We start from the raw sequence: 26,509 nt of genomic DNA, 5'->3' as shown, positions 1-26,509 counted from the left end.
CCCCCCCCAGCTCACACAAACTCCAAACTCCAGAACTGGACAAGTTGGCTTCCGAAGCCATTAACGCCAAGCTCCCTAGACACGCCTCGGCCAACGAGCTAGAGCTGCTTGGTGCGCTCCTGCGCAAGTACGGAACAGACGTCGAGCGGATGGCGCGTGACGGAAAGTTAAACCGCTGGCAGAAGACTGCAGGAGAACTCCGCCGCGCGTACGTGATGCTTGATTTTCGCAGGTGTGGTGCTCATTCGTTTTCGTTTTAGGCTGAAGAAGGCTGGTGGCGAGGCGGCGATATTGGCTGCTGCTGATGCTGCTCAAGCTCAGACCCAGACTCAGGTTCAGGCTCGGGAAGCGTAACCCCGAGATGTTGATTTGATGTGATGTGATACGAGTGCCGCCGCCCAGCGGAAGACGAAGAAGGATAAGCCCACACAGCTCGGACAAGCTTATGTCCGTTTTCCGCGTTCATCCGCAAATCGATACCCTGCACTTCTCGTCCTGCAACATTTGCATTCCTGATACCATTATACCATGATCTGATGTGGCGCTCGTACTGGCTAATTGTGCTAGCTAATTATGCTAGGTAATTGTAATGATGCCCGCGTGGCTCTAAACGTTCCAGAAAGACCCTAGAGGGTCCTTCGCATACACATACGCATACGCATATGCAGCAAACAACGGCGGAGGAAAGCCGCATCACAGCTGGAGGATGAAGTCAGAAGCACACGTACAGCAATTGCAGGAATTCTTCAACAGGCGCCACTGCTTACGGTTTGGGTTCGGGAAGCACACTCGGGAGGTAGGGAGGGGCTTCTCCCGGCGGGAGGAGAGAACCCGAAGCAGAAGTTACATACGTGAATACGCGATGGACACCCTCTCCCAGAAGCAAGAAGCAAGAATCAAGAAGCTGGGCTTATGCATGAGCTGTCAACCTCCTGCGGCTCATCCTTTCCTTCTTTCCCCAAAGTCAGCGCGTGCTACCGCGGCAACCGGGCTTTGTCCATTTTAGGGAAGGGGGATGATCACCCCCCCCCCTCCCCCCCACTTCCCCCTTCCTCCCATCATTCTATATCTGTATCGGGGGTGGAGATTGGCTCGCCCAGAGGGGATTCTTTCTCAGCTGAGGATACGTCCGATGCCGGAAGTCATATCGGATGCCGGGACTAATGGGATGTGGGACGTGGGCGTTGGGCGCTGTGTGCTGGGCGCTGGGTGTTGACCGTTGAGTGTTGTGGCCAATCAACTGCCAGAGTGACATCATCTTGGACTGATGGAGCTTGATGAAAAGCTGAAACCTGGGGAATAGGCGCGCTCTCATTCATGTGGCCAGCCGGCGGCCAAACATCCAGTTCATCATGTTAACGTTACAGAAGTTGCGTCGGACATCTTCGCGGAGGTGGCGTTTGCCTACGACTGTGCGTATGCGTATGATGCGAGGGTAGGTGGTCTGAGGTTGGCATGTTTGGTGCAGTGGGGGGGGGGAGGTAAGGGTCTCCGGGTCTGTATGGTCTTGCAGCATATGCGCGGTCGGCGTTAACAAGTACCATACCATACCTAGAGCTAGAGCTAGTGCGGCCATTAATATCTGCTTCTAAATCCTTGGCTAGCTTCGGCAGCTGGGGTTCAGCGAGGGATCCTCCGGTGGTTCCCTTGCACTCTGGTAGGACTAGAATCGTTAGATGGTACGCAGATAGGGAGTTTGATACGAGGGGAAGGGAGACCTTGGTCTGTGGTCTGGCTTTTTCCGGTTGGCGTGCACGTGGTTGGGCCAGCAATGAGCAGTGAAAGAGAAAGGCAAAAGGAGAAGAAGAATGTGGGATGTGCACGGTTAGCTCCTGCGGCTTCGTTAGGGCCTGGCTTGGTTGCTGGTTGCTGGTTGCCTTGCTTTGTTGCCTTGTTGCCTTGAGGCGTTGCGTGCTGGTTTCTGGTTTGTTACTCTATAGGTTAACGTCTATTCTAGCTAGGTGAACAAAAGCGCTATCACTCGCACTCGCAGGAGAAGATTAGAAGATATCGATACTCCTCCAGCTAGCTGCGAATATTCTTTATCGAATAATTGGATAGAGAGATAAAGACGCAACTAGCTGAAATGTGACCGAGGGAGAGGGATGAGCTGACTGGCTTGCTTGCCTGTTAAGTGGGATGTCGATCGCTGGATACTGACTGTCCAAAGTGAGGGAAAGGGATTTCCGTTTCCGTTCCCAGCAGAAAGGGTTCGGCTCAAACCGGCGGAATGCCGCGGTGAAGGAGGGGGGCTGGAATGCGCTTGTGCTTGTGCTTGTCAGGGTCTGGTGGGTGGCCGGAGTGGGGTGGTGCCCGGTCTGCGCTTCTGAAGGGATTGAGATGCCTCCGAGAGAGAGATTGATGAGAGGAGAGAGAGTGATGAGAGGAGAGAGAGAGAGAGAGAACGTTCTTCTTTTCTTCGTAGGAGGATTGTCCACATCGGGTAAGTGCAAGAGGGAGGGGAGGGGAGTAGATGAACATGACAAGAGAGTGAGTGGGTATAAATCCCCCATTCCTTTCCCTCTCTACTATCCCCTCCCCTCTTGTCTCACTCTATTGGGATTCAAACCGTTCAGGGCTCTCTCTCTTAACCGGTCAACCCCCGATGCCATCAGCCCGCGGCACACGCTACAACCCCTACCCTCACCCTCATCATCCTCCTCCTCCTCATCACCCCCCTCCTCCTCCCCTCTCTCCCCTCCCTCCCCTCTCCTCAAACTCATCTCTCAACTTCTCACTCCCTCTAAGTGACGAAGAAACAAAACCATTCGAACAACACGAACCCGAGCACGGGCAGGACCACGCGCACATGTCCTCACCTCCCGAACAGGAGGAGGACTCGCCAGAAGGTAGCAGAAGGAAGAAATCACACGCTCAGAGACAGCAGTTTACTGCTTGTGGCGCATGTCGATTACGCAGGTGTGTCTTTCCCCCCTCCTTCCCCCCTCCCTCCTGCTCGCCACCACCACCACCACCCCCTCCTCACCCTACACCCCATTGACGCTACACAGAGTAAAATGCGATTTGAAAGACGTCGCCCTCTCCCGCCCATCGGACAGTTCCGACCCTCTACAGTGCACGAACTGCAGACAGAGGCAGCTGAATTGCGTAGATGAGTACTCGCGCAAACCGGCGAAGATGATGCGCAGAGGGAGGAGGTTACAGCAGGCTCAGTGAGTCTGCGTCCCTACCTCCATCCTCCATCCTCCATCCCCCCTGCATCCCTACGTCCATCGCCCCCCCGGGGAACTCCCCGCTCTCATAATTGCGCACTGACACTCAACAGAGCGATATACGGTATCGGTTCCCAACCCTCACCCACTTTTCCCCAACAGCAGAAAAGCGTGATCCCACTCCCTACGCCCGAGTTCTTCCACTCGGAGTGGTTTAGGCATTTTTACTTTCAACGTGAGTCTCCTACTTCCCTTACGATTCCTGCTCCTTCCCACGCCCCCTTCTTTCGCTCGCCCGCTTGTTCCTTCCCTCGCTCCCTCGCTCGCTCGTCCGCTCGCCCGCTAACTCCCCCAAAGGACCAATAGTCGACGCCTCCGAATTCCCCACATTCTGCACCCCCGGCGGCCCCGGCCTATTAGGCGACTCCCCCGACCTGATCAGCAAGTCCCTCATAATCTGGGCCCAGAGCTACGGCGTCGACCACACCGGAACCGTGTTTTCCCCTACGAGGCAGGACCTGCAGCTCCGAGTGGAGAGGTGTAGACCTATGGTGCAAGAGTTGCTTGAAGAGGTGGATAGGAGAGGTGTATTGAGGAAGTTGAGCTGGGATAACGTTAGGCTCGTGTGTCTCCTCCTGCCTCTAACGCTCGGTGCGTCCCCCCTTCCTCCTTCCCCATTCCGCATTCCATGGGACGGACAGCCTAATCCCCCTTCGCCTAGATACGTTAACACCACATGCGAGGAACGCGATGTATCGTGCGGCGCTGTCCCAGGCGTATGAGCTTGCTAGACCTGGGGTGGACCCGGTCAGAGTGGATAGGGCGATGGACGTACCGACGTTTTTGAAGCTGAGGGTGTTGTGGTATGTGCTTGTTTTTGAGGGTGAGTACGGTCGATCATTCGCCTCCTCATCCCCGTTCTCGTTCTCGTCATTCCTCCCTTGGTTCCTGCTCATCCCCTTACAGGAGTAAAGACAGCCCTCTATGGAAACCCCGTGATCCTAGACGAAGAAGTATGGAAAGGCTGTCTCCCTATCCCGCGAACGACGCCCTTCGAAGACGGGCCTCAACTGCGCACCCGCCCCACCCGTTCAGGGGTGAACGGTCTCGGAGTCGGTATCGGTATCGGTATCGGCGCTGGAGTGCTCACTCGCACGGCCTATGTCCCCGCTGACGACCTCTCCGCTCTCTGGGGCTACGCCCTTCCTCCAGTAGACGCCTCCTTCGCCTGTCGGCGGATCCACGCCGAGCTCACCTCAGACCGGGCGACTTCTCGCCCAACAGTAGATCCTCGAGCAGTACAAAAGATCTGGGAACTCCTCGAACGCTGTTGGCAGGAATTCGAGGAATTGAAGAGCTGTAATCCGAGTAATGTGGGTGATGGAGCGAGCGGGATGAACATACTTCCTGCGGAGGAGAGGGCGATGTTGGCTTCCCGCTGGCAGGTGCGTTCTTTTATCCTCTACCGAGGCTTGGGCAGTGGGACTGACGGGTGTGTAGATATTTCTTGTAGAGTGTCGTAAGTACTTGCGGAAGTACGATGGATGTGGAGCGGATGCTGACACTAAGGCAGACGTCGTCGTCCTCGACGCGCTCAAGCTTCGCCTCTTAAGGCTAACAGAAGAACCATCAACATGCGCGATCACCTCCGACTCTCCCTTGCCCTCCCCCGTAGATGCACACCCCTCCCACCCTTCCCAATCCCAGTCCCAGTCGGAGTACAACAACGTCCAGCACCTGATCACGCTCGCCAAAGCCCACTCCCTCCGCGCCGCCGAGCGGGGGTCAGCGATGCTCCCCTGGCTCCTCTCTACCCCTCTGTTCCAACACGACTCTACCCTTGTGTGCCGGGGGGTGTACCTTGGGGCGAGGGTGTTGCTGGAGGAAGGCCGGGCGGGGGCGGGGGCCGGGGAGGAGGTTGCGTACGCGTTGGAGGCGCTGGATAGGATGCATTGGGCTTTTGGGGATTCGTTGGAGCTGTGGGGCAAGTTGAGGGAGATGATTGATGTGCAGCAATCTGCCCAATCTGCCCAGTCCCAGTCTGCACAACAATCGCAATCTCAACAGCAAGCACATCCCGCCCATTCTGCCTCCCTATCTGGACAACGACTTCGTCCACTCACGATCCCAACATGGGCAACCTCCACTCCCTACTCCCACTCCCACTCCCACTCACACCCCCACTCCCACTCCCACTCCCCCGAGCTACCCCAGCTGCACCTACCCCTCCAGCCGGCGTTCTATGAGCAGGAGTATGATACGTATGGGATGGAGGGACTTGGGTATGGGTTTGTGATGCCGCAGGGGGTGGATGTTGGGGTTGGGGTGGGGGTGGGGATGCAGGGGGTTGGCGTGGGTGTGGGAGTGGGAGTACAGGGGGTGGGGGTGGGGATGTACCCGACTGTGCAGACGCAGGCCCAGGCGCACGCTCAGGCACAAGCACAGGCACAGGCACATGCCCAGCAACCAACTCAATCCCAAGGTCAAAGTCAAGCTCAATCCCAAGTCCAAGCTCAAGGTCAAAGTCAAAGTCAAGCTCAAAATCAAAATCAAAATCAAGGTCAAGGAGGTGCGGTCTATCCCCAAGACCCCTTAGCACCCAGTGACGCCAGCTACTCGGACCAGGTCCCTCCCACGCACAGGCTTCCGGCCGTGCAGGCTGGTTCTGGCCAACCGACCCCAGACTCTGACTCGACTCCCTTTGCCTACTCCCTCCCCCCACCTACCAACACCAGCACCGGCGCCAGCGGCGGGGGAGTAGGGCCAGCCCAACCCTCCGCCTCCCCTTCCACTGTCCATTCCCGTCCTTCTTCGGCACATCAGTATCCTTACCCGCAGCAGCTTGAGTTTCCGATGAATACCCCGGGTTCTGGTTATCCGTTTTCGCCGAATGTGCATGCGGGTGGCGTGGGGGTGGGAGTGGGAGTGGGAGGGGGCGGACATTATCTCCAGGAATACGCGACTGAGGGGTTCCAGTTGCTCGATCCGGAACATTCCCATTCCCATTCCCACCACGCGCAGGGGTATGGGTATCCCTACCCGCTGCAGCATCCCTCACCGTCGCTGATGAAGAATGTGGATCTGGATCTGGATATGCATGTGGATGTGGAGGGGGTGCATGTCCAGTTCGGGCAGGGGACGTATCATGCAGAGCCGTTTTTGCACTATTAAGGCTGCTGACTGCATCGCTTGCGTCTCCTGCCTCCTGCCACCATCCTCCCAAGCCCAAATCTCGTCCCAGCCAAAGTCTCAGTCCGACTCAGCCCAAAGTTCCTCAACCTCAGCCTTTCGCTCTTGTTCCAACAAATCTCTACCCATACTCCTCAATTTAGTCCTTTTCACCTTCCCCACCCCCACCAACCAAATATATCGCTAGCTCTCACGTGTCTCCATACACGTCTGCATGGCACTACGAAGCACAGACGATGCATACGCCCTCATCTACCACTACCCACTACCACCCTTGCATGCTTCTTGTATCCTAGAAGAAGTCGGGCCCGAGCCAGAAATCGTAGTGTATATACTTTGTAATCTTACCCCTACTGTTTGCTTTAATGCAATACACGATGCTCCCTTTTCTTTTCTTGCGCTTGGGACACGGGACATAACAGTGGGATTAGAGAGTTGGTTTCGTAATTCTATAAATACAGGATTGAACAGCTACAGATAATTACCCTTCATTCAGTCTATTCTTCCGTCCACTTCCTCCTAGGGCTGTGGGGTAAACCCAGAAGGTCCAAAGTCCCAGTTCAGCGGCACCTGGTCATTGAACACACTCGCCCACTGCTGCAGATCCTCATACGATGTTGGGGAGGGTAAAGCGCCTGCTTGGGCCGTCCCGTCTAGGTATTCCGTTACAATAGGCATAGTATACAAGTCAGCAAAAGGATCCGAAAGAGGTGGAAGATGGCTCGGTCCGGGAATAAACGTTGGTAGCATCGACTGCACGTGAGCGGGCGCTTCGGGCGGTTGCATGCTTGGCTCTGCGAGCGACTGGGCTTGCAACTCGGCGGCATACCCCGTCGTGGGCCGTTCGCCACTCGTCGCGGAGCTGTAGCCACTGCTGGGCGTGTCGGCCAATTCGGGTTTCAGGCCAAACTGGACGGATGAGGGAGTGGGAAGCAGGAAAGGGGTCGTATCGGATGTCTCCACACTTGAGCGAACACTAGAGACCGGGATGGAGACACTGTTCAATCCTGCGTTTGGCGGCGGCAGGCCAGATTTTAGCGCCACCAGTCGTCCATGTTGCTCTTCTAGGTACTTGATCGGGTCCTCCATATCTGCCCAGGACCAGCCGAGTGACCGATAGGTGCTCAGCAGCCATCCTACTTCTTGAATTTTGGTTTCCAGCGGGAAATCTGGGTCGCCGCCTTCCTCCCTCGAGGGCATGGTACATAGGATCTCGGCCAAGATCGGTAGTGTATCGTAAACCATATGCACGCCAGTCATGATTCCCAGCCCTGTTCTCGCAGATAAAGAGTTCTGCATGGCCTGTATCCGTGTTAGCGGGACAGATTGTGGAGCGAGTTGAAGTATGGATACCCAAAGAATCTGTGCCATCTCTCTGGCGCACTTTCGCATCCGATTGTCGGCTTCATGCTTCAATTGCATCAGTTTGGATCGGCGCTTCTCATACTCTGAGAGACCAAAGTTTGCGATGTCATCCAGCGGCACGAGCGTGGCGTGTTCCAATCGATCATTCAATTGTTGTAACTCCTGTTTTACCCCACGGTGAACCAGGTAATCAACAAAGATGCAACCGAGAGACATAGTCCGGCAATCTAGTCATTGTCAACATAAAAGACCTTCTGAAAGTTCTGCCGCACTCACAGAACTTGAAGAAATTGTGCCCTGGCCTCTTGAAAGTGAAGAACTGGGATAGATGTGCTTGCATTAACTTGATACAGCTATGGCATGGTGAGCTCCGTAATGTGTCAACATTTATGTAACATACGCTTTTGTATCATCAAGGTCCTTGTACAGTTCCCAGAGGAAATTATCATTGAACGGGTCTTGTCGTCCCTCTGGAACAGGACTGTCCTTAGCCAGTCTTTTTGCCAACTGCCGCGTTAACTGCGCTACATGATCCCATATTCGGATGACTGGGTCCCACACAAGGATGTCGCCGTTGAGGGCTTTTGCGAACTCGACCATGGTCGGAAGGCCGAGGGTCATGGTTCGCCCGCAGAGAATCTGCACGTCTCGATCTCGTCTGTTCGCTCATCAGTGTCGCTCTATTGGCTGGGAAGCGAAGACCTACAAGCGAGGTTCTCGACCAGCCACTGCGGCCTGTAAAGAATCCCGTAGCTGTGAGATTGGCCGTAAATGTAAGGCTCACGGAAGAATAGCTACATAACTCACGTATAGCATCCACCCTAGACCACCTCCCTGCAACTCGATATACTCATCATGTGTGTTTCCTTCTTCCGACAGTGTCTGGGCATGGCTGAGAGCAGCAGCGCGAAAAGGCCTTCCTCGACGCCGTGTCACATCGCCATCTAACGTTTATGTGAGTACTCCCCGCTAGAGGTCGTCTGGAGAACTTACGATCAATGAGCATCTCCAGCAACAGAAGAATGACGATGCTCTCTGGAATGGACTCAGGTTCTGATTTGAATGCTATTTCTGTAAACTCACCATTGCATTCGACTCTGAATACACCATGCTCGTCTGCTATTCGAACGGCACGGTCCAGAAGACTCTTGCATAATTGCGCACGCTGTCTTCCCCAGTCTGTTATAAGTTAGGAGACATGTTGGGTGAAGTTTGGCCAATGGACGCACGAACGAAATTTGCTTCCTCCGAATCAAGTTTGCTTAGCGCTGGTGCCCCTGGACCTAGTATTGCAGGAGAGTTTGATGCATATGCACCATACGCGATCAGAGCGTGCGCCAGTACCTGTATATTTATCAGCACCGTTCGGTAAACGCCGAAGTAAGGTGTGCGAACGCCTCCCATGCCAGTCATCTGCTCTGGTCGCCGACCTGCCTTATCGAACTGATCTCGGAAGTTCTTCCACCTATATAGCGGCAATGGGTAATGCGTCAAGCTGAAGTACACTACGGAGAACGCCGCACATTTGTATGACGGTTGGTAAACCCATATGCTGAAGGTCGTACACACCTTCGATCAAGTGGCTGCTGAGCGTGCTCACTATCTCCGCGAGGGATAGCCTGGAATCGACGTTGTCGTTCGAGATATGGCGTGCGTTCAGGCTATCGAATCCCCGCATGTCAAAAGCAACATCATCCGGCGCTGGAGTGATCGGCCGATGCCCATGGTACACCACAAGGTTTCCTCGACTGCTCTCGCCGATATTGTGTGTGCCATCGCCAAATAGCTCCCTGTAGCAACAGATTAGGAACAATAACCCACTGAGAGATATCAAACCCCTACTTCGCCTGTTCTATTCGCTTTCCAGTGCGTGGTTTCTTCCTTTTCGGGCCAGCGGTTGTGCAACTGTATAATAGGTCAATGATCACCAGATAAGGAATGGAGTTCGCCAGCCGCACTGGATTCCTTTCTCGATACACTTTGCGCATGCCTGATCCTCACTTTCCCGCTCGCACTTGACTCGTCGTACTGTTCAATTGCGCGTCAACGACCCTATTCATTTATTCATAACGCGATCGAGGTCCTCGCGGCTTACGTTTACAAGTGTCACAACTGGAATACAACTTGCGCTTCTTCCCGGCGACCTCGTCAATCACTTCGGGCGGCGAGTTGGACATGCGTGAAGTATACCGGGCGTCTTTGAGCAAGACTTCCGAGTGAGCAAGATGAAGAGGAGGGGATAAATAAACGTTGAAGAGGTCGGCTATACATGCGCAGCGGAGGAGGCTCGATGGTCAGCGACAACAGCATGCGATGAACCCTCATCTACCGGCACAGCATTGGCCATCATCAATGAATGTGTGAAACCGCTGATTTTTCGCTGCTCTCTTTCTTTCATACTGTCACTCCTGATCAACACATCTCACAACGCGGCCTTTACCATTAACAAAAGCTATGTCAGCTTCTGCGGTTACAGGCATATCCTTCATGCATTGGGGATTGGCCGATATCGATGAATGAATTTGTGGTGGCGCTTATCGTAATCAGACTTGAGAAGAAGAAGGTCGGGAACCAAGTGGTGCTGCGGCGCTTCTAGTTTTCACAGCCTCATATTTAGGCATGCGGATTTGAATCATCCTCATCCCTGTGGTTGCAGAACAACGCTCAAGTGAGTGAGGATGCCAGCTCTAGAGCACTGAGCCCCGACCTGGCGGCGACATGGACCCCGACCTCCGAGATAACTCTACCTTACTTCTGCTTCTGGCTACACTAGCTCAGATTACTGAGGCGGCAACGGCCGTCTCGACCGTTCCTCACTTGTACCGCCGCTTTGCACTTCACCTCAAAACACATCCTATCGGTCTTATTTCTTCTCATTCCCGTTACACCCGTCCAGGTTGACGACCTTGGGCGCGCTGCCCGAGCGTACGACAAGCCAAACAACCCTGGCCATTCTTGGTCAGAGAGGAGGTTCACACGGGCAGGTATCTAGAACATACTGTTCCTCACCGTCGTTGAGTTCTTGATGTTCTACACCGGCGGGGTTAAGGGCGAAATCCCCGGGATTGATGTTCACCCTCTCCTTCCCATTGTTGAAGAGCACCGCACCATGACCTGATCGGCCGTAGATGATCGTATCTTTTCGGACGAAGGGGGTTCATGGATAACGATCGATGTGCTTCATTCGCAGTTATGTCCAGACTTACCCTGGTCGTCGTGGTGATGCACATCAGAACGCGTGTGCGGCTCCGCAGTCATGACTAGAGGCGCACATCGGAAATACGGCCAGTACCGCTTTTCGCGCATGCATACATCAAAAAAACGACTCAACGGTTGGCGTTTAGCTTTTCCGAAAGTCCGACAATGGCGCCCAAGCGCTGCATGCCTCCGGTCTGACCCGTCTTCTCTGAAAACTCATTCGCTTTGATATGCTGGATGCGGTTGGTGGGTGCCATCACAGAATGAATGGATCATGATGTAGGAGAGGCTTGTCGTAGAGGGCGTAGAGACTCGAGGGTTAAGTAGGCACTGTAGGCTGTCTGTCGGCCCGAGTATTGAATCAGCGGGGGCTCCGAAATAACTATGGGAGAATGACGTGGCATCAGGCGACTCTTAGGATTAATATTATCCGCCAATGTAATAATAACAATTCCACCCTGAATGCCGAGTCCCGTGCTCCATTTCGACCCTTCAGTCCCGCAAGATGGAGGGAAGGTCTGGCGAAGGTCTGTTGGCTCGGGGAGACATGCCAAGTTTATTCCCGTGATGCTAAATTAGGAAATATGCCTCCGCTTGTCTCCGCGTGGCCCCTGCCTTGACTCTTTGGCCACCACCGCCTGCCGCTCACCTCTCTCTCTTCTGCACCAACCGCATATATCAAGCAAGCAACATCCAGCAACGGACAGCTGGGCTCTGTTCTATTCTTACACTCGGCACTGATTACTATAGAACCTCATTTGCAACCTCCTATACTTCGGCCGACAAAAAGTTCGATTTATCAGCAGAAACGCGTCATATTACCCCGACACTCAGCACACGCAGTGCATCAGCACTTGAGCTTTTATGGCGACCGCCTACGACACTCTGCACTACGAGCAGTATTTTTTAATGGCGGGCGACAACCTGGACCCATTAGAGGCGCAGCTGCACCAAGAGCTGTATGGAGAGGATCCGATGTTTATCCCCCTAACATTGCACGATCTGCCACATAGTGTGGAGGCAGAAAATGAGGAGAATCCCGACTCTCTGGAAGATGTACTTTACGGAGAAGAAGAACGTCTAGCACAAGTTGATGCGCTGCCTCCACCTGCTGTTGATGGTCATTCCGAACCTGTGCAGGGTGCCAAAACGATTCAGGTCCTCGGGCCAGCTGAGACCACGACAGCGCATGAAGGACATGATGCAGACTTACTCGAGGATGACGAACAAGAATTTGAAGAAGAAGAAACTGTAGCTCCGACGAATGATGTCCCTCCGGCAGCACAAACTGTTGGTCCTTCTACTCTGCCGGCCCCGTCTTCGCCAGACGCATTCGACACAAACTCGCCTGCATTACACGCGTATCTAGAAGAGGCTTCTCAACCTTGTCCTATGCTTATCGTCTTACCCGGACGTGAGGACCCGTTCCACCTTTGCTCGAGCGAGGAGCCGTCTGTGCTTGCGTCACGACAAGACTTGTACCGAAGATCGATTGCGGAGCTTTTCGCCGCCCTGAGAATAGAGCCCTTGATGCGTGATAGGTTTAAGAATGACTGGAAGGAGATGACGCTCTCTATTCCGGCCCTTGAATTGGTATTGCATGAGGTGAGAATCACACCAATTTTATTACGAGAAAAACGCTTATTTGAGAATCACAGGATGATCCCTATTCCTATCAATTCAGCTTGGAACAATTCGCTGCCCTTCATCTGGCATTTTGTCCAGGTCCCGTGACGTTCGTTCTAGACGAGCAGTACAGGTTTGAATATCGTCTCCAGCCGTATCAAACTGAAATGCAGCGACGACTGAATGGTGCGTATTTCTTATTTTTCCATACCAGACAACGGCTGACATCGACTGTAGCAGGTGAAAATATCGCATATTCTGAGCCGTTCAACCCAGAATCCGTTATCCTGCCAGCAATTGCCACTCCATCCACTGTGACTAACGCAGGCGTCCATGAGGAAGTAGCTGAGGTTTTGCCTGAGGTGGAAGACGAGTACTATGTGGAAGAGGATGATCAATTGGAAAACAGCGAAGCCTTGCACCATCGCGAAGCTGGTGAGGCAGACGCGAACTACGACGATACTGAGAACGACGAGGCATTCTACCAAGATGAGGAAGGTAACGTCCACGAGGACTATCAGCACTATCAGCCACAACCCCACCTACGCGGCATCCTGCAAAAATTGAACGAAAATGATGCAGAGAACGATCATCAAGACGAGGCAGGCATCGCACCGGCTGTCAGCAAAGAACAAGTCAGCGAACCACACCAAATCGAGTCGGAAACTCAACATCAGATTGACATCACTGAAGAGGAAGTATACCAAGCTCCTATCGAGGTGGTACGTAATGGGGTTGTTGAAGAGCCACAGGAGGGTTATGACAATACCGCTGATGATGACGGTCGATCAATTGATGAAGGTGAAGTGGAGGAAGAAAGTTTCGTTCGTGTTGAGACCGTCGACATTTCGGATCATGACAGTGATGTTGAAGGTCTTGTAGAGGGTGCGTCTCTTTAAGGTCCTCGTAAATTCTGGCTGACGCTTTGTGTTTAGAACCTGAAGAGGTTGAAACTAACACCGACGGTGACTATACCGAAAAAGTTGAATATGAATATGTAGATGAAGACGGGACTGTGCTAGTTCAAGGTATGCCCTGCATGTGATGTTCAATGACCCAAGCTGAATTTTCTTCGCAGGTTATGACACCATTGCTGCCCTGGATGACTATACGGCGGAAACGACTGTCGAAGAACCCGGGGTCACGGCATTGCCAACAAACGCCCCCGATGAATCACCTGAATTGCTTGAAGGCGCAGGATTGTCTTTCGATCACCAAGTTGACGATACTCTGGAGTTGCCCACCAGGAACGATGTGACTGAGACTCTTCTGGACGAGTTCGATCTCGAAGCAGCTCTGAGCGATGAGTACCATCCTGTCACCAGCAAAGAAATTGTGGATGACGAGATCGGAGATCATCTGGCTCATCTCCAAGATGATACGGCATTTAGTGAGCCCTTGGTTGTCATGACGTCCGTCCTTGTTGACTTACGTCGCCTATAGATACAGTGACTACCCAACTTGAAGCAGTGCCTGAGGATTACGATGATTATGGCTTAGCGGCAACGCAAGATGGCGCTGCCGCGGCCGGTTCACCCGCTGACGCCGAAAATGACCAGTCACCGATTAGCGTTTCGGGTGTGAAACGTGCTTGGGAGACTGTCGTCGACGATGAGAACGATGAATTAGGGGGCCACGATACCTCCGACTCACATAAGCGACCTCGCGTGGCATGAACAACCCTCACCAGTCTCTCTTCCTCTCTTTTTGGCTTGTCCTCCACAATCGACCTGGGACCTTTGGCGTCTAAGAACCATGCATTTCTCTGTCTGGACTCGCGATTATTTCTAACCACGCATGCATCTCACCCGTACATCCTTTCGAAACAGATGAACCCTCTCGGAAAAAAAGAGGAGAATGCCAAGATTGGCAAGGTCTAATTGGTGCGTGATGTATCTGCTACTGACATTAGCGATTCTTTCGAGTCCAGCGGTCGGTCATCTAGCGTCTCTTGGTCCTGTCTGGCAACCTCCCTGCAGTACGTTTCGATTTCCCGTCCTTCAATATATCGGCTACACATACTCTCCCTACCTAATCCCCACGCCTTTCGTTGCAAGCACATCATAGTCGTGTAACGATCGAAGCACTAACCATCCACAATGCATGCAATTGATTGACATATTATGCTAGTCGTCTCTCTCTACGTGCTGGCTGTCTGGATATGTCTATTTTCGTCATGCAATGTAAATAATGCGGTGTCCATTCACCCAGTAACGACTGGTCGTTCTCCCTAACCGCATTCTTCATTGCAATCGGAGTGGGTGGATAATCAGACGGGCGTGCACTAGGGTCAAAGTCCATGACAAACGCCCTCGACTCAGTGACGCCAAACACTCGAGAGGACTCCATGACAAGACTATAAACTGGGCTGTTATCTTTACCCGGTGAGAATGCGCTCCATCCAGCCTTGGGTTGCCTGACATCCCAGAGTCTAACAATACCATGCCTTGAGCTTCCAGCCGCAATATGACAGCTCCCTCCCCCACCAGCAGCAACAGCGTAGACAGGCGAGTCATCCCACGGATCGCTCAAACTCAAGCAGGCAGTTCGGTCCTTTTGGCGCATATCGTGTACTCGCGTTTTTCCATCGAACCAGCCCGAAACGAACACTTGTGAGCTGGAACTCCCCCAGATTGAGCCAGATGGGGCATGTGTGATGCCGTACACTGCTGAGGCGCGGGCGGGGCCGGAGAGGACGGCTCGTCGGTGGGAGGAGAGCGGTCCAGAGGGGAGAACGAAGTAAACATTGAGAGGGTGCTGACCGATCGTGCCGACAGCAAGCATGTTCCGGTCTGGGCTGAAGTGGACAGACCATGGTTTGGAATGCACCTGCAGTGTGCTTGGCTGTATCCACGGCGAACATGTTGGAATGAATGAGACCACTCCGTTCCGGGCTGCTGTTACAGCAGTGTCATTGACAACGGATAGCGAGAGCACACAGCTCGTAGGATGATCGTATCTCGCCGTCGCGTGTAGCGTCCGCTCATCAGGAGAGAGGTGATAGCGTTGCACCAGCCCATCAGCACGTCCGATCAACAGCGTGCGCCCCTGCTCCCCATCCGGTAGGAAGGCGATGGCCGTAACATCTCGCCGAGCATCACGTGCGTGTATCCGATGTGTGAGGGGCGATTCAAGCTGGCCGCTATGCGAATTTCCGAGCACTGGAAAGAGGTGTATTTGCTCTCCTGCGCCAACAGCGAGTCGGTTCGATGTGAGCGCGAGCGCGGGACCGACACGATGCCAGGCTTCGCTGAAAGCACAAGCAACATAAGATCTAGAGTGCCAGGAATGGTCGACAGCATGATTGTATGCTGCTTGCTGCTGTGGTGAAGAATTGATACGGTGAGTAATGCTGGAACGGGGGTGTCGTAGGAGATAATCCTTCCATGCCAGGCCCTCAATCTACCATATGTACAGTCAGCAATCGCGTCTCTATTACTTGTATCCCTGTGCGCACCAACTCATGTAATTTCCTGCATGTTCTCGAAAGAGAACATAGCTCATATGCCTCTAGCTCATGGCATATTGCGAGCAGAATTTCGACCGGTAAGGTGATCATCGACATTGTGCGGGAGGATGATGTTGTGTTTCGTGATTCAAGGGTGCTTGCGCGCACCCTCCCCACGCAGAACGGCTTCTTCTACCCTCAACTATTTCTCTACAGGAACGAAGAAGGTTGGGCGATAAGGATATGTGCGCTGCGTCAGGTCAGAGTCATCTCTTGCCATCGAAATTATATATATCCCCGCACGCGTGGCAGTGACGTCAACCCCTTAAAGCCGATGGCGAAGGTGCTTTGTTCCCGAAGGCAAACGACCTCGGGCTGGCGTTGACTTGGAAGCGTTTTACGGTTGGCAACACTCAATGGCAAGCTCGGTGTTGGGCGCACCGAAGGAAGGAGTGACAAACAATGCTCAGGTTCACATGATTTGACTATGTATACTACATTGTTCGTTTCCGTCTGCTTATTCAGCACTGTAGGAAACCTCGGACTTCCAGGGAGCAGTGGTAGTGTATAAGGAGCGTAAATATGGATAGAGCAGCTTAAATACTATCAAGAGCCGAAGGCGTCCTAGGGCGCTCCGCTACAGCTTCTTCATCGGCTTTCTTGCCCTTCGTCAGTGTCGCCTCCGAGTGACCAAACGCCGGGCTAGGTGCTTCGAGGTAGATCGCTCCGCCTTTCCCGTACGCATGGGCAGGTGACTTCCAGATGAACCTATCCCCCTTCTTGTGGGCACTGATTGCGATAGCAAACTCCCAGATGAAAAGGGTGGAAAGCATGAAGAAGATCATCCAGCTGAAGACAGCCAGTACGCGGTATTCGCGGCATATAGTATAGGAGAAGTTGGCTACGGGGAGGAAAAGAACGATCAGACAGGTCTGAAACAGGAATTCAAGCAGATGCGTACTGCAACGACCCATTCCTTGGTAGCTCCACCTGAAGCACATGCCGTTGCAGGTCCACATGGCATTGCTAATGGATCTGCCACCCGTAACTAGCAGGAAAACATGGTCACGTCGCGCGCTACAAAGTTATGCGTCGGGCTTACCGGACCAGCAGATGGCGCAGACAAACATCCACGTAAGTTCGATTGCTGTCCAGGATGTCCAAGCATCTTTGTGCTTGGACTCGCGCGCCAAGCTGCAGGCAAACATTTAGTCCTAACCGCCTTCTGGGACAGCAGTGCTGAATACGTACACAAGCACGGGAATGAGCGTGGTGATGAGGGAGCTCGCGATGCCAACTCCAAAATCCTGCGCACCAGGGATCTGGCTCTGTACAAGACTGGCTGCAATCGGCAGCATGCTCATGGAGAACACCAGAAGCGTCCCTAAAGGTCCGGTAGATCAACGTAAGTTCCGGGCAATATGGAGCTGTGCATACAGAAAGTCCAGAATCGCACGCGGGCAATATGAGGGAGCGAAATCGTCATGGTCATGGTATGTCCTGTCCACTCGTTGTTCGACTGGGACATCTGTGGAGGAGAAACGGTCTGAAGTGGGGTCACGTCTTGCGCCGGCTCTGTGGTAGGAAGGATATTATAACCAGCGCGAGGCATGCTGTCGTTCCGAGAAGGCAAGGTTTCAAGTGAGTGTATGAACAAATAACTAATTCCAATAATCACTTGGCAGGAAGAGAAGGAGCAACACTGGTTGGTTGTACAAGAGGGTTCAGGCAACACCCCAACACCGCACATCTGCGCAGTGCTGCGCCCTTTTATTCCGGCTGCGTGCGCAACCCTTAGCTCCGTTGCATCACGATCCTGACCAATTTGAGGTTGCAACAATACAAACTCTTGGCATGTGCAGTAAGAAGTTTCGTCTTTTGGTGCTCTTGGCACTGCATCGTTCAGCATGTTTCGGACAAGAAATGATAGGACTGCGCCGTGATTAATACTCGTCGTATTTGGGGCACATTCCAGCGCTTGACACACCGAAGAAGGCCGTGCACAATTGATATGTACAATTGATAAATCATAAGGAACAGATCATGCTGCGTGTTTACCTGATATGGATAGCATGGACCATGCGTTAGGGGTGTCGGGCAACGGTAGCTTCTCAGATGGCAACTTCGGCTTGTCGGATGGAAAGTCATCTGGGTCCGGTGAGGGCGAAGGCGTGCGGGACACAGGGCGATCCGAGAGCGGGATATCGCCATCAGGCATCATCTTGGCATCCCTGTCCCCCTTTGGGAACGTCGGTTTGAACTCATACTCGTGCGCTGGCGATGTCCAGATGAACGGGTCACCGTGCCTCTGCGCTCGGATAAAGATGTACAACGTCCATGACCAGATGATGAAGAGGATGACGCCGTTCACGAGGCTGAACGCGGCGATAGCTTGCATCTGCCGACAAGATGTAAGTGATGGGCCCACCGGTGCTGAAATGAGTTTGTGAGCGTAATGTAGGGATGGAGACAAAAACACGCATACTGCAATCCTTGGGAACACTCGGGCCTTCTTCAACAACACAGTATTCACGTCGACACTGCGAACCCCAGTCACTTATCGCCACCGCACCGGCGGCTAGAGGACGAGTGTTTGCACGTATTCGACGCCAATCAAATATCATAGCGTACCTGATGAGAACATCCACAACATGCCCATCCATCCCAGCTCAACACTGGTCCATGAAGTGAACACTCCTCTCCTAAAAGCGTCAATCGCCAACCTAAGAAGGATGAGCCCAAGTTATGAGAACATGATGGAGTCGTACGCTGTGCCGCATATCATCATTACCATAACCCCAACTGCGAGGCTGAGGCCGAGATTCATGAAGTCATCCTGGGGGATATTTGAGCTGATGCCGCAGGCGACAATCCCAAATATGGTACACGATACTGTCCGTCCTGTTAGTTGATTTGTTGAAGAGAATGGTTATTCATACCAAGGGCTAACTCCCGTACTCTGCGCAGCATTGGACTCTTGACGGGGCTGAAGAGAGAGTAGGGAGGGTGTTAGTCGTCCGGTTAAATCCTATTTCACGGGGGCGTGGTAATTTCCCATCATTGCTGCGCATATTGAGTAGTCACGTGACCATGTGTGGGATGGGAACCAATACTCAATAGGTCATGCTTCAATTGCTTTGTCCTGCAACCCTCTGAGTTCCCAGCTTCTCGTTTCAAGGACGTCCGGATCCACTGGCATTGTATGTAAGATGCGAATTGAAGAACATCCGGAGTCTAACACACGTCATTACACTATGCATACGTTCAATCCTCCTCGAAGACCATCTTCAGCCTCTTATTCTGCGGAGCTGGAAAATGACGAGTTTATCAGCGTTACCCAAGTGGACGTTGGATCATCACTGATTTCCCGCTGGCTCCTGATCTGCTCGAAGTTTGCTAGATAGCCGCGTTCAGACTCGTTTGGCTACTTTGGAGAGGGACTCACATTCGGTGCTCCACATTGATAGGGCTCGCCGCGTACTGCCTTTCCCGCCAAGCGCTGCTAGCACGAGGCATAGCAGCGGGGTCGTTGTCGGACATGTGAAACGGCAAACGGACAATCGTATCTTCTGAGCCAGCGGAAGTCAAAATAGTCTGCTTCTCAGAAGTTTTAGCGGTCTGCGCAATTCGAAAGCTGAGAATGTGTACCTCGGTAGTCGAATCAGTCGAGTACTTTCGCTTCCGCGAACCAGGCTCGTACGGGTTTCGAAAATCTACGTACGCATCAGTTCGTCACGCGATCACCCCTGTATACAGATAGGTGGACCGCGTATGTCAACGTAGCGAGCAAGAACGCCGCCACAGGTAGTGCGAGCCTCAGACGGTTGTTTATCCAGTCCCTAACCAGATGCTCCTATATTGCGCGCACAGACATCATCTTGAGAGCCCCGTGAGTTTGCCTTTGGCTTAGCATCGATCAGCAAGTTTCGGACAGCAATGATAAGACTGCGCCTTGATTAATCCTCACAGTACTTGTGGCGCATTCTAGTGCTTGGTTGAGCCAACGAGCTTTAGAAGCCCGGCGTCACACCGCCCGATGTCACCCGTGAAGAGCGCGACACTCACGCAGTTGTATAGTGGGCTGGCCACAAGACAACAAGTGACCGCATTGGTGTACAATTGATAAGTCATATATCTGACAGACCGTAATGCAAAAGAAAGAAGCGACCACGAAAGACACATCATGCCGCTTGTTCACCGGATGCAGGTGCCGTCGTAGGTGACGCCACATGGGCGTCGGGCGACAGCGCTTGCGTGGCGAGTGCAAGCTCGGCTGGCGGTGCGACCGGGGTGGGCGAAGGCGTGGGCAAAGCAGTCCGATCCGATAGCGGTATATCACCATCGAGCATCACCTGCGCCTTCATGTTCACCTCGGGGAACGTCGGCATGAACTCGTATTCGTGTGCGGCTGATGTCCAGATGAACGGGTCCCCGTCCATCTGCGCTCGGATACCGATGTACAACGTCCATGACCAGAGGATGAACAGGATGATGCAGTTCATGAGGCTAAACGCGGCACTAGCTTGGAACTGCTGACAAACGGTGATAGGTGGGCCAGCTAGACAACCCATAGTTTGTAAGGGTGGAAACGCAGCGATCAACGCAAAAGAGCATACAGCAGTAGACATAATTCATTTCAGGAATGCATATTCTGGTTCGACACTGCGAACCCCAGTCATTGATCGCCACCGCACCCGCAGCTAGAAGATAAGTCTTAGCACACATCCAATGCCAATCCAAGATCAGAGCGTACCCAATGATAACACCCACAACAAGCCCATCCATCCCAGCTCAACACTCGTCCACGAAGTGAAGACTCCTCTCCGGAACGAGTCAATCCCCAGGCTGAGAAGGTTGAGCACACATCAATAACAAAACTATACAGACGTACACTGTGGGGCATATCGCAACTACCAGCACACCCACTAGGACGCCGATGAATGAATCCCAGTACTCCCGTTGAATGATGGCTGCGTTGATGCTGAGATCGACAGCGCCGACTATGGTACACAGTACTGGAATTATGATTAGTCGCTGATTTGCAAGTAGGAGTCATGATTCGTACACGGCGCAGCATAGATCAGGCGCTGAAAAGAGAGGGATGGGGGTAGGAAGTTTAATACGAGATGAGCGGGATGTGGGATGTAGGGTCCTGCATTGGGGGCAAAATGTGCAACCCTGATTATAACCCAAACCCCTACCTTTCTACCCTGCCCTAACCTAACCATAACCGACCTTAACCTGCTAGATGAGATCGCTAAGGAACGCTTTAATAGCACTCACCGCTTTCCCGCCAAGCGGTGCTAGCACTCGGCATGGATGCCAGACATGTCAAACGGGAGACCGTCGATCGTATTCCTTCTGAGCCAGCCGAAGGCGAAGTAGTCTGGTCAGGTGAAGTTAGCACTGGTCTACAACTTGAAGCGTGGAATGCTTACTTCTGTGGTCCAAACAATCCAGCACTTTCCCCTTGTACGAACCACGCGCGAACGGGTCGAAGATCTACATACGCATCAGCTCGCATACCGATGCCCTTGTATAGGCCCACCGTGTATGTCAGCGTAGCGAGCAAAAACGTCGCCACGGAGGGCAATCCTGGGGTGGTTACTTATAATTAGATGTTCTTTTATCGCGCGCTCATATATATACCATCCTGAGCCTCGTATGTTTCCCCTTGGTTCAGCATCGTTCAGCAAGTGACGAGAATCGAAGAAGACTGAATCGTGATTAATCCTCACCGTGTGGCGCATTCCAGTGCTTGGTTGAGCCAACGAGCTTTAGAAATCCGGCGTCGCAGCACCGGATGTCACCAGTGAAGACAGCGACACACGCAGTTGTTCAGAGAGCTGGCCGCAAGACAGAAAGTGGTCGTATTGGTGTACAATTGATAAGTTATATAGCTGACAGTCCGTAACGCAAAAGAAAGAAGCTATCGCGAAAGACATATCATGCCGCTTGTTCACCGGATGTGGGTGCCGTCGTAGGTGACGCAGCAGGGGCGTCGGGGGGCTGCGCTGGCATGGTGAGTGCAAGCTCAGCTGGGGGTACGACCGGGGAGGGCGCAGGCATGGGCGAAGCAGTCCGATCCGATAGCGGTATATCGCCATGAGGCATCATCTTGGCATCCCTGTTCCCTTTTGGGAACGTCGGTATGAACTCGTACTCGTGCGCTGGCGATGTCCAGATGAACGGGTCCCCGTCCACCTGTGCTCGGATGCCGATGTATAACGTCCATGACCAGAGGATGAACAGGATGATGCAGTTCATGAGGCTAACCGCGGCACTAGCTTGCATCTGCCGACAAACGGTGATGGGTGGGCCGGCTAGAGAACCCATAGTTTGTGAGCGTGAAAACGCAGCTATCAATGCAAAAGATCGTACAGCAGGAGTTATAATAACCCACTTCTTCAACACAATATACACGTCGACACTGTGCATCCCAGTCGTTGATCGCTACCGCACCCGCAGCTAGAGGATAAGTCTTAGCACACATCCAATACCAGTCAAAGATCAGAGCGTACTCAATGATAACACCCACAACAAGCCCATCCATCCCAGCTCAACACTCGTCCACGAAGTGAAGACTCCTCTCCGGAACGAGTCAATCCCCAGGCTGAGAAGGCTAAGCACGCATCAGCAATAAAACTATACAGACGTACGCCGTGGGGCATATCGCAACTACCAGCACGCCCACTGTGATGCCCATGCAGGAAGTCCATGAGTCCCACAAGACGATGGCTGCGCTAACGCTGAGAGCGACAGCGCCGAATATGGTACAAAGTACTGGAATTATGATCAGTCGCTGATTTGCAAGTAGGAGTCATGATTCGCACCAAGGGCTAATATTCGTACTCGGCGCAGCATGGGTTGGGCGCTGAAAAGAGAGGGATGGGGGTTTTAGAGGGCACGGTCGTCCGCTCGAATCCTATTCTAATTTCTCTATTTATTGCTGCGCATATTGACTAATCATGCGATCTCCGTTTGGTGCCAAAAAGGGAACACCGCACAGGGTTCTTGCTTGGCATGTCGGGCTCTCAACTTCGCGTTTCAACGACGTCAGAACGCAATTATCATAATGCGTGGGATGCGAAGTGAAGCACACCGGGAATCCACCATACGTCACAATATATGTATGTCCATACGTTCTAGTCCTCCTTGAATACCATCTTCAACTTGTTATTCTGCGCTTCCAAGTGTTCCACCTTCCGCTCATTGTCTTGAATCTTCTTCAAAAGGTACTCCGCCCGACTTTCCAGCCCACTAGCACCAAGCCATCCCTTGCCCGTGTTCAACCCGATGTTGGTAAGCGTGTTCAGCTCCTGTTCAGCAGCTTTGATCGTCGTCTCTGCTGCTGCTATCGCCCGCTCGTTGTAGGAGAAATCCTGCATTGCGGAGAAGATCTTATCTGTTTACGTGCGTCAGACCGAGCCCCTACGGACGGGGAATCTCGTACCGCTCGTGAGCCGTTGGAACACAGAATAATACACCGGTTTTCCAGCCCTGATACGCTGCGGTCGGCCTGTATCATTGCTCAGTCTTCGCTTCAGCCCCGCACATAAAACGACGCACCATTCACTTGGGTAACACTGATAAACTCATCATGCTCCAACTCCCTGAGCGCCGTCTCGTTCCCCTTGAACGGGTACTCCAGGAGGACGTCCGCATATGGAATCTCGTCCTGCTTAGCCAGCCGTCGGAAGATGCTCCAGGCCTGCTCCGTCGTCCAAGGAAGATTCTTCGCGTCCTCCGCGTCGTCCCCGAAGGCGTTCTTCCGCACTTCAGCGACGTTACGGGAGATGATATCCTCCACAGCCTCGGAGATGGTCTGGCCATTCCGGACTTTGTACACGAACTACATAGGCATAACGTGATGACGTCAGTCCAAACAGCCCAAGCCGATACCCGAGGGCAAAGAGTGTAACGCACGGATTCGAGGTCTGTTAGCCGCCCGCCCAAACGACGGACTTCGATACAGTCCTGATCTGTCAAGCCGTCCTTGACCCCCGCCTCCTTCAGCTTTTCAGTAACGAATCCTAGGGCACTCTCTGCCGTAGCATCCGTCAGTGCGATAGTCGATATCGGCTTTGACGGGAGCGCTACAAATTGTCTGGTGACTATCCGTCCCTCCGCTCGCGGAGGAAGGGCACTCACCCCGAGCAAGGTTCTTCGGCGCACTCGAGTTATCGGAAACGAACACCACATGGGCGACCTTATTCTCGACAAGCGCTGCTGCCCATCCTGAGAGGACGTCCCACAACTGGTCTTTCTTCGCTCCTTTCAGAGCCCAGTTCTTCATCACCACCACGGGGAGAGCAGTGATGTCCTGCACCTCTTCCTCAATCTTCTTCCCTTCTTCCCCTTCTTGTTTTTCTTGGGGCTGAACAGCGGTGGCCGCCGTGGTGGAAGAAGAAGGGGGGAGAGGGGAATAATCCTCCTCTCGCATCGGCTCATCACCCACTCCAAGCTCGCACATCACCCCATTCCCAGCAACACAGTCCAACCTCCCATCATGCCACACCCCCTTACGAATCAGTTCCTTTCTCTCCGCTTCCAAAGCGCGCTCTTCTACCTTACACTGCGCATACTCGTTCTTCCGCGCCACTTGGGCTTTATGGTACTTCGATACTTGCTCTAGCCCCTTGCCGACCACTTCGAGGACTTGCTTCATCTGCTGCTCGACGGAGGTGCTGAAACCCGCTTTCTGGCCTATGAGGCCAACGGAAGCGAGGTCAAGGAGGTTATTGAGAGAAGAAAACATGCCGAATACCGGCCAGTAGCCAGTTTGCTTCGCCAGCTCGGAGACGAGCGCCGTGTCCGACGAAGCTTTGCATAGTTCTGCACAGTCGATGATGAGCGCATGCCGATGGCCCGTGGAGAGTGCGTGGTGGATCATCACTGATTTCCCGCTGCCTTCCGGTCCGCTCACGAGGGCGAAGTTCGCTAGATATCATCGTTCAAACTCATTTGCCTGGTTCGGGGGGAAGGAGAGCTCACATGGCTGCTCGCTGAGGAACGCTTTGATAGCGCTCGCCGCGTCCTCCCTTTCCCTCCAGGCGCTGCTAGCACTAGGCATGGCAGCGGGGGCGTTGCCGGACATGTCAAACGGGAGACGCTCAATCGTATTCCTTCTGAGCCAACGGAAGGCAGAGTAGTCTAGTTACGAGATTGGAAGAAGTTAGTGTGCTGGTCTTGGGGTTCAGGACTTGGGAATGCGTACTTCGGTAGTCGAACCAGTCCAGCACTTTCGCTTCCACAAACCACGCGCGTACGGGGTCGAATATCTGTTACGCGTCAGCATCAACAGTACTTGTGTCTGGCAGCGAACCACACCGTGTATGTCAGCGTAGCGAGCAAAAACGCAGCCACAGGAAGGGCGATCCTCGGGTGGTTACTTATCCAGTCCCTAATCAGATGTTCCTTTATCGCGCGCTCGTATACCATCCTGAGTCTCGTGAGTTTCCCATCTGGGGGAAAGGCGTGTATGGCTCCTAGGTCATGCGCGTGCGGAGCGACGTAGACGCCGTGCAGGCAGTTGCGGGCTAGTGTGGCGCTGTGCGTGTGGGTGAAGACTATAAGGGAGGAGCGGAGCGAGCCTGCGGGGACGGGGGTGGGAGTGGTCATTTCCGCTATGCGACCGTAGGGCTGGTGAGGTCAGTGGGGGCCGTACAGGGATGAAGTAGACGCACACGCAAAATGTCGTACAGCGACTCGTGGTCCACATCGGGCCCGTCGAACTCTACTCTTAGCAACTGGCTAGGAAACCTATACAGGTCCTACACCCATCGAGTATCAGCCATCAGCACACATGAATCCCGCACAGTACCCACCTCGCGCCACGGCTTGCCCCTAACGAGCCACACATGCCCCATCCCAATCCTCTTCCAAGTCGGGAGCCCCCCGCGCCTATCCACCTCGTCCCTCACTCCCTGCTCAATCTCCTTCAGTCTCTCAAAGTCGTCCCCTCTCCCCTGAGCAGGTGCATCATACTGAAAGTGTACGAACACGCCACCGTCTTTCTGCGCTGCGTCGACCTCGAGCACCTGGAAGTTATGTGCGGTGCAGTCGTTTATCAGTGCTGTGATCTGGTCGATGATGTCTTCTTTTTCGACGCGAGCGATGAGGTATCGTATACTGAGCACTGCTTGTCAGGAATGTGACGAAATGGGAGGAGAGGCACTTACTCCCACCAAGCGAACCGGATCGGAAATACTCCGGAGACATATAACCACGCGTCTTTCCTCCCCGGGGGCTGTAACTCGTCAACACTTTGAGACAATATTAAGAAGAGATGACGCACTTCCAGATGAGGGACGTCTGGCAACCCCTCGTTCTTGACCACATCTGTGCTCTCTACAAGGGTCGTCTCACCCCGCAAAAAGAGCCTTCCCGAGAGGAACGGCCGAACACGTGCGCGCCCGAGTGGCAGCCGACCTAAGCCGATTAACGGCCTTAACATCCTACCCTATCCTTCCAGAGTCGAGATAGTGGAAGATCAAGAGCAAGAGCAAGA

The 26,509-nt window shown here is 53.4% G+C and overlaps 10 protein-coding genes across 10 annotated transcripts in view; 3 read left to right on the top strand and 7 right to left on the bottom strand.

Moving 5' to 3' along the window:
• The window catches only part of DACRYDRAFT_83522 (uncharacterized protein), a gene marked incomplete at its 5' end in the record, with an annotated part of 1,709 nt that extends 1,350 nt beyond the window's left edge, over nucleotides 1-359 (top strand). The window contains 2 exons of the mRNA XM_040776629.1: nucleotides 34-208; nucleotides 261-359. Of these exons, the coding sequence (XP_040625288.1) occupies nucleotides 34-208; nucleotides 261-354 (269 nt within the window). The 3' untranslated portion in view covers nucleotides 355-359. The remainder of the gene's footprint in view (nucleotides 1-33; nucleotides 209-260) is intronic.
• A 2,246-nt stretch (nucleotides 360-2,605) lies between these two features.
• Nucleotides 2,606-6,344, top strand: DACRYDRAFT_18037 (uncharacterized protein; the record flags this gene model as incomplete). Its single annotated transcript, XM_040771325.1, has 7 exons — nucleotides 2,606-2,919; nucleotides 3,012-3,173; nucleotides 3,287-3,408; nucleotides 3,531-3,824; nucleotides 3,895-4,056; nucleotides 4,140-4,618; nucleotides 4,674-6,344. 7 exons carry the CDS (start codon nucleotides 2,606-2,608, stop codon nucleotides 6,342-6,344), a joined length of 3,204 nt encoding a protein of 1,067 aa, XP_040625287.1.
• A 460-nt stretch (nucleotides 6,345-6,804) lies between these two features.
• DACRYDRAFT_118673 (uncharacterized protein) lies at nucleotides 6,805-9,904 on the bottom strand (the record flags this gene model as incomplete). Its single annotated transcript, XM_040770637.1, has 14 exons — nucleotides 6,805-7,664; nucleotides 7,716-7,954; nucleotides 8,004-8,080; nucleotides 8,128-8,385; nucleotides 8,434-8,480; nucleotides 8,535-8,671; nucleotides 8,721-8,762; nucleotides 8,811-8,906; nucleotides 8,957-9,071; nucleotides 9,123-9,232; nucleotides 9,297-9,517; nucleotides 9,570-9,632; nucleotides 9,686-9,755; nucleotides 9,823-9,904. 14 exons carry the CDS (start codon nucleotides 9,902-9,904, stop codon nucleotides 6,882-6,884), a joined length of 2,340 nt encoding a protein of 779 aa, XP_040625286.1. The 3' UTR covers nucleotides 6,805-6,881.
• Nucleotides 9,905-10,590: 686 nt separating this feature from the next.
• Nucleotides 10,591-10,985, bottom strand: DACRYDRAFT_110829 (uncharacterized protein; the record flags this gene model as incomplete). Its single annotated transcript, XM_040769133.1, has 3 exons — nucleotides 10,591-10,672; nucleotides 10,727-10,841; nucleotides 10,934-10,985. 3 exons carry the CDS (start codon nucleotides 10,983-10,985, stop codon nucleotides 10,591-10,593), a joined length of 249 nt encoding a protein of 82 aa, XP_040625285.1.
• A 604-nt stretch (nucleotides 10,986-11,589) lies between these two features.
• On the top strand, nucleotides 11,590-14,636 carry DACRYDRAFT_24445 (uncharacterized protein). Its single transcript, XM_040773687.1, has 6 exons — nucleotides 11,590-12,530; nucleotides 12,584-12,737; nucleotides 12,789-13,436; nucleotides 13,487-13,579; nucleotides 13,630-13,941; nucleotides 13,995-14,636. The coding sequence occupies exons 1-6, from the start codon at nucleotides 11,790-11,792 to the stop codon at nucleotides 14,225-14,227; spliced, it is 2,181 nt and encodes a 726-aa protein (XP_040625284.1). The 5' UTR covers nucleotides 11,590-11,789; the 3' UTR covers nucleotides 14,228-14,636.
• A 36-nt stretch (nucleotides 14,637-14,672) lies between these two features.
• On the bottom strand, nucleotides 14,673-16,116 carry DACRYDRAFT_118670 (uncharacterized protein; the record flags this gene model as incomplete). Its single annotated transcript, XM_040770636.1, has 2 exons — nucleotides 14,673-15,953; nucleotides 16,009-16,116. The coding sequence occupies 2 exons, from the start codon at nucleotides 16,114-16,116 to the stop codon at nucleotides 14,673-14,675; spliced, it is 1,389 nt and encodes a 462-aa protein (XP_040625283.1).
• Nucleotides 16,117-16,595: 479 nt separating this feature from the next.
• DACRYDRAFT_110826 (uncharacterized protein) lies at nucleotides 16,596-17,611 on the bottom strand (the record flags this gene model as incomplete). The annotated part of the gene is made up of 5 exons (XM_040769132.1): nucleotides 16,596-16,900; nucleotides 16,961-17,047; nucleotides 17,102-17,193; nucleotides 17,251-17,383; nucleotides 17,437-17,611. The coding sequence occupies 5 exons, from the start codon at nucleotides 17,609-17,611 to the stop codon at nucleotides 16,596-16,598; spliced, it is 792 nt and encodes a 263-aa protein (XP_040625282.1).
• A 2,586-nt stretch (nucleotides 17,612-20,197) lies between these two features.
• Nucleotides 20,198-21,316, bottom strand: DACRYDRAFT_101877 (uncharacterized protein; the record flags this gene model as incomplete). Its single annotated transcript, XM_040767592.1, has 5 exons — nucleotides 20,198-20,557; nucleotides 20,616-20,699; nucleotides 20,753-20,844; nucleotides 20,891-20,999; nucleotides 21,283-21,316. Coding segments are annotated over 5 exons (678 nt in total), but the record flags the coding sequence as incomplete, so codon positions are not given.
• Nucleotides 21,317-21,888: 572 nt separating this feature from the next.
• On the bottom strand, nucleotides 21,889-22,872 carry DACRYDRAFT_24444 (uncharacterized protein). The gene is made up of 5 exons (XM_040773686.1): nucleotides 22,833-22,872; nucleotides 22,659-22,782; nucleotides 22,521-22,612; nucleotides 22,381-22,467; nucleotides 21,889-22,322 (listed from the first exon to the last, which is right to left on the bottom strand). Exons 1-5 carry the CDS (start codon nucleotides 22,861-22,863, stop codon nucleotides 21,946-21,948), a joined length of 711 nt encoding a protein of 236 aa, XP_040625280.1. The 5' UTR covers nucleotides 22,864-22,872; the 3' UTR covers nucleotides 21,889-21,945.
• Nucleotides 22,873-23,133: 261 nt separating this feature from the next.
• DACRYDRAFT_96567 (uncharacterized protein) lies at nucleotides 23,134-26,457 on the bottom strand (the record flags this gene model as incomplete). The annotated part of the gene is made up of 12 exons (XM_040777386.1): nucleotides 23,134-23,404; nucleotides 23,453-23,518; nucleotides 23,569-23,851; nucleotides 23,926-24,095; nucleotides 24,151-24,939; nucleotides 24,994-25,152; nucleotides 25,217-25,280; nucleotides 25,330-25,641; nucleotides 25,686-25,772; nucleotides 25,827-26,130; nucleotides 26,181-26,248; nucleotides 26,297-26,457. Coding segments are annotated over 12 exons (2,723 nt in total), but the record flags the coding sequence as incomplete, so codon positions are not given.
• Between the last annotated feature and the right edge of the window lie 52 nt (nucleotides 26,458-26,509).

This window comes from Dacryopinax primogenitus, assembly GCF_000292625.1.
Source record: "Dacryopinax primogenitus strain DJM-731 SS1 chromosome Unknown DACRYscaffold_19, whole genome shotgun sequence".
NCBI classification, from domain to species: domain Eukaryota; kingdom Fungi; phylum Basidiomycota; class Dacrymycetes; order Dacrymycetales; family Dacrymycetaceae; genus Dacryopinax; species Dacryopinax primogenitus.
Note: the sequence above shows the minus strand (reverse complement) of the source record. Positions and strands in the feature narration are given on the sequence as shown.

Coding starts and splice junctions, on each gene's coding strand:
- DACRYDRAFT_24445 (XM_040773687.1), top strand. CDS start 11,790: ATGGCGACCGCCTACGACACTCTGCACTACGAGCAGTATTTTTTAATG. Junction 12,531..12,583: donor TTGAATTGGTATTGCATGAG/GTGAGAATCACA, acceptor TGAGAATCACAG/GATGATCCCTATTCCTATCA. Junction 12,738..12,788: donor AATGCAGCGACGACTGAATG/GTGCGTATTTCT, acceptor CATCGACTGTAG/CAGGTGAAAATATCGCATAT.
- DACRYDRAFT_24444 (XM_040773686.1), bottom strand. CDS start 22,863: ATGCTGCGCCGAGTACGAATATTAGCCCTTG. Junction 22,613..22,658: donor GTTGCGATATGCCCCACGGC/GTACGTCTGTAT, acceptor TAGCCTTCTCAG/CCTGGGGATTGACTCGTTCC. Junction 22,323..22,380: donor GGGTTATTATAACTCCTGCT/GTACGATCTTTT, acceptor TGGGTTCTCTAG/CCGGCCCACCCATCACCGTT.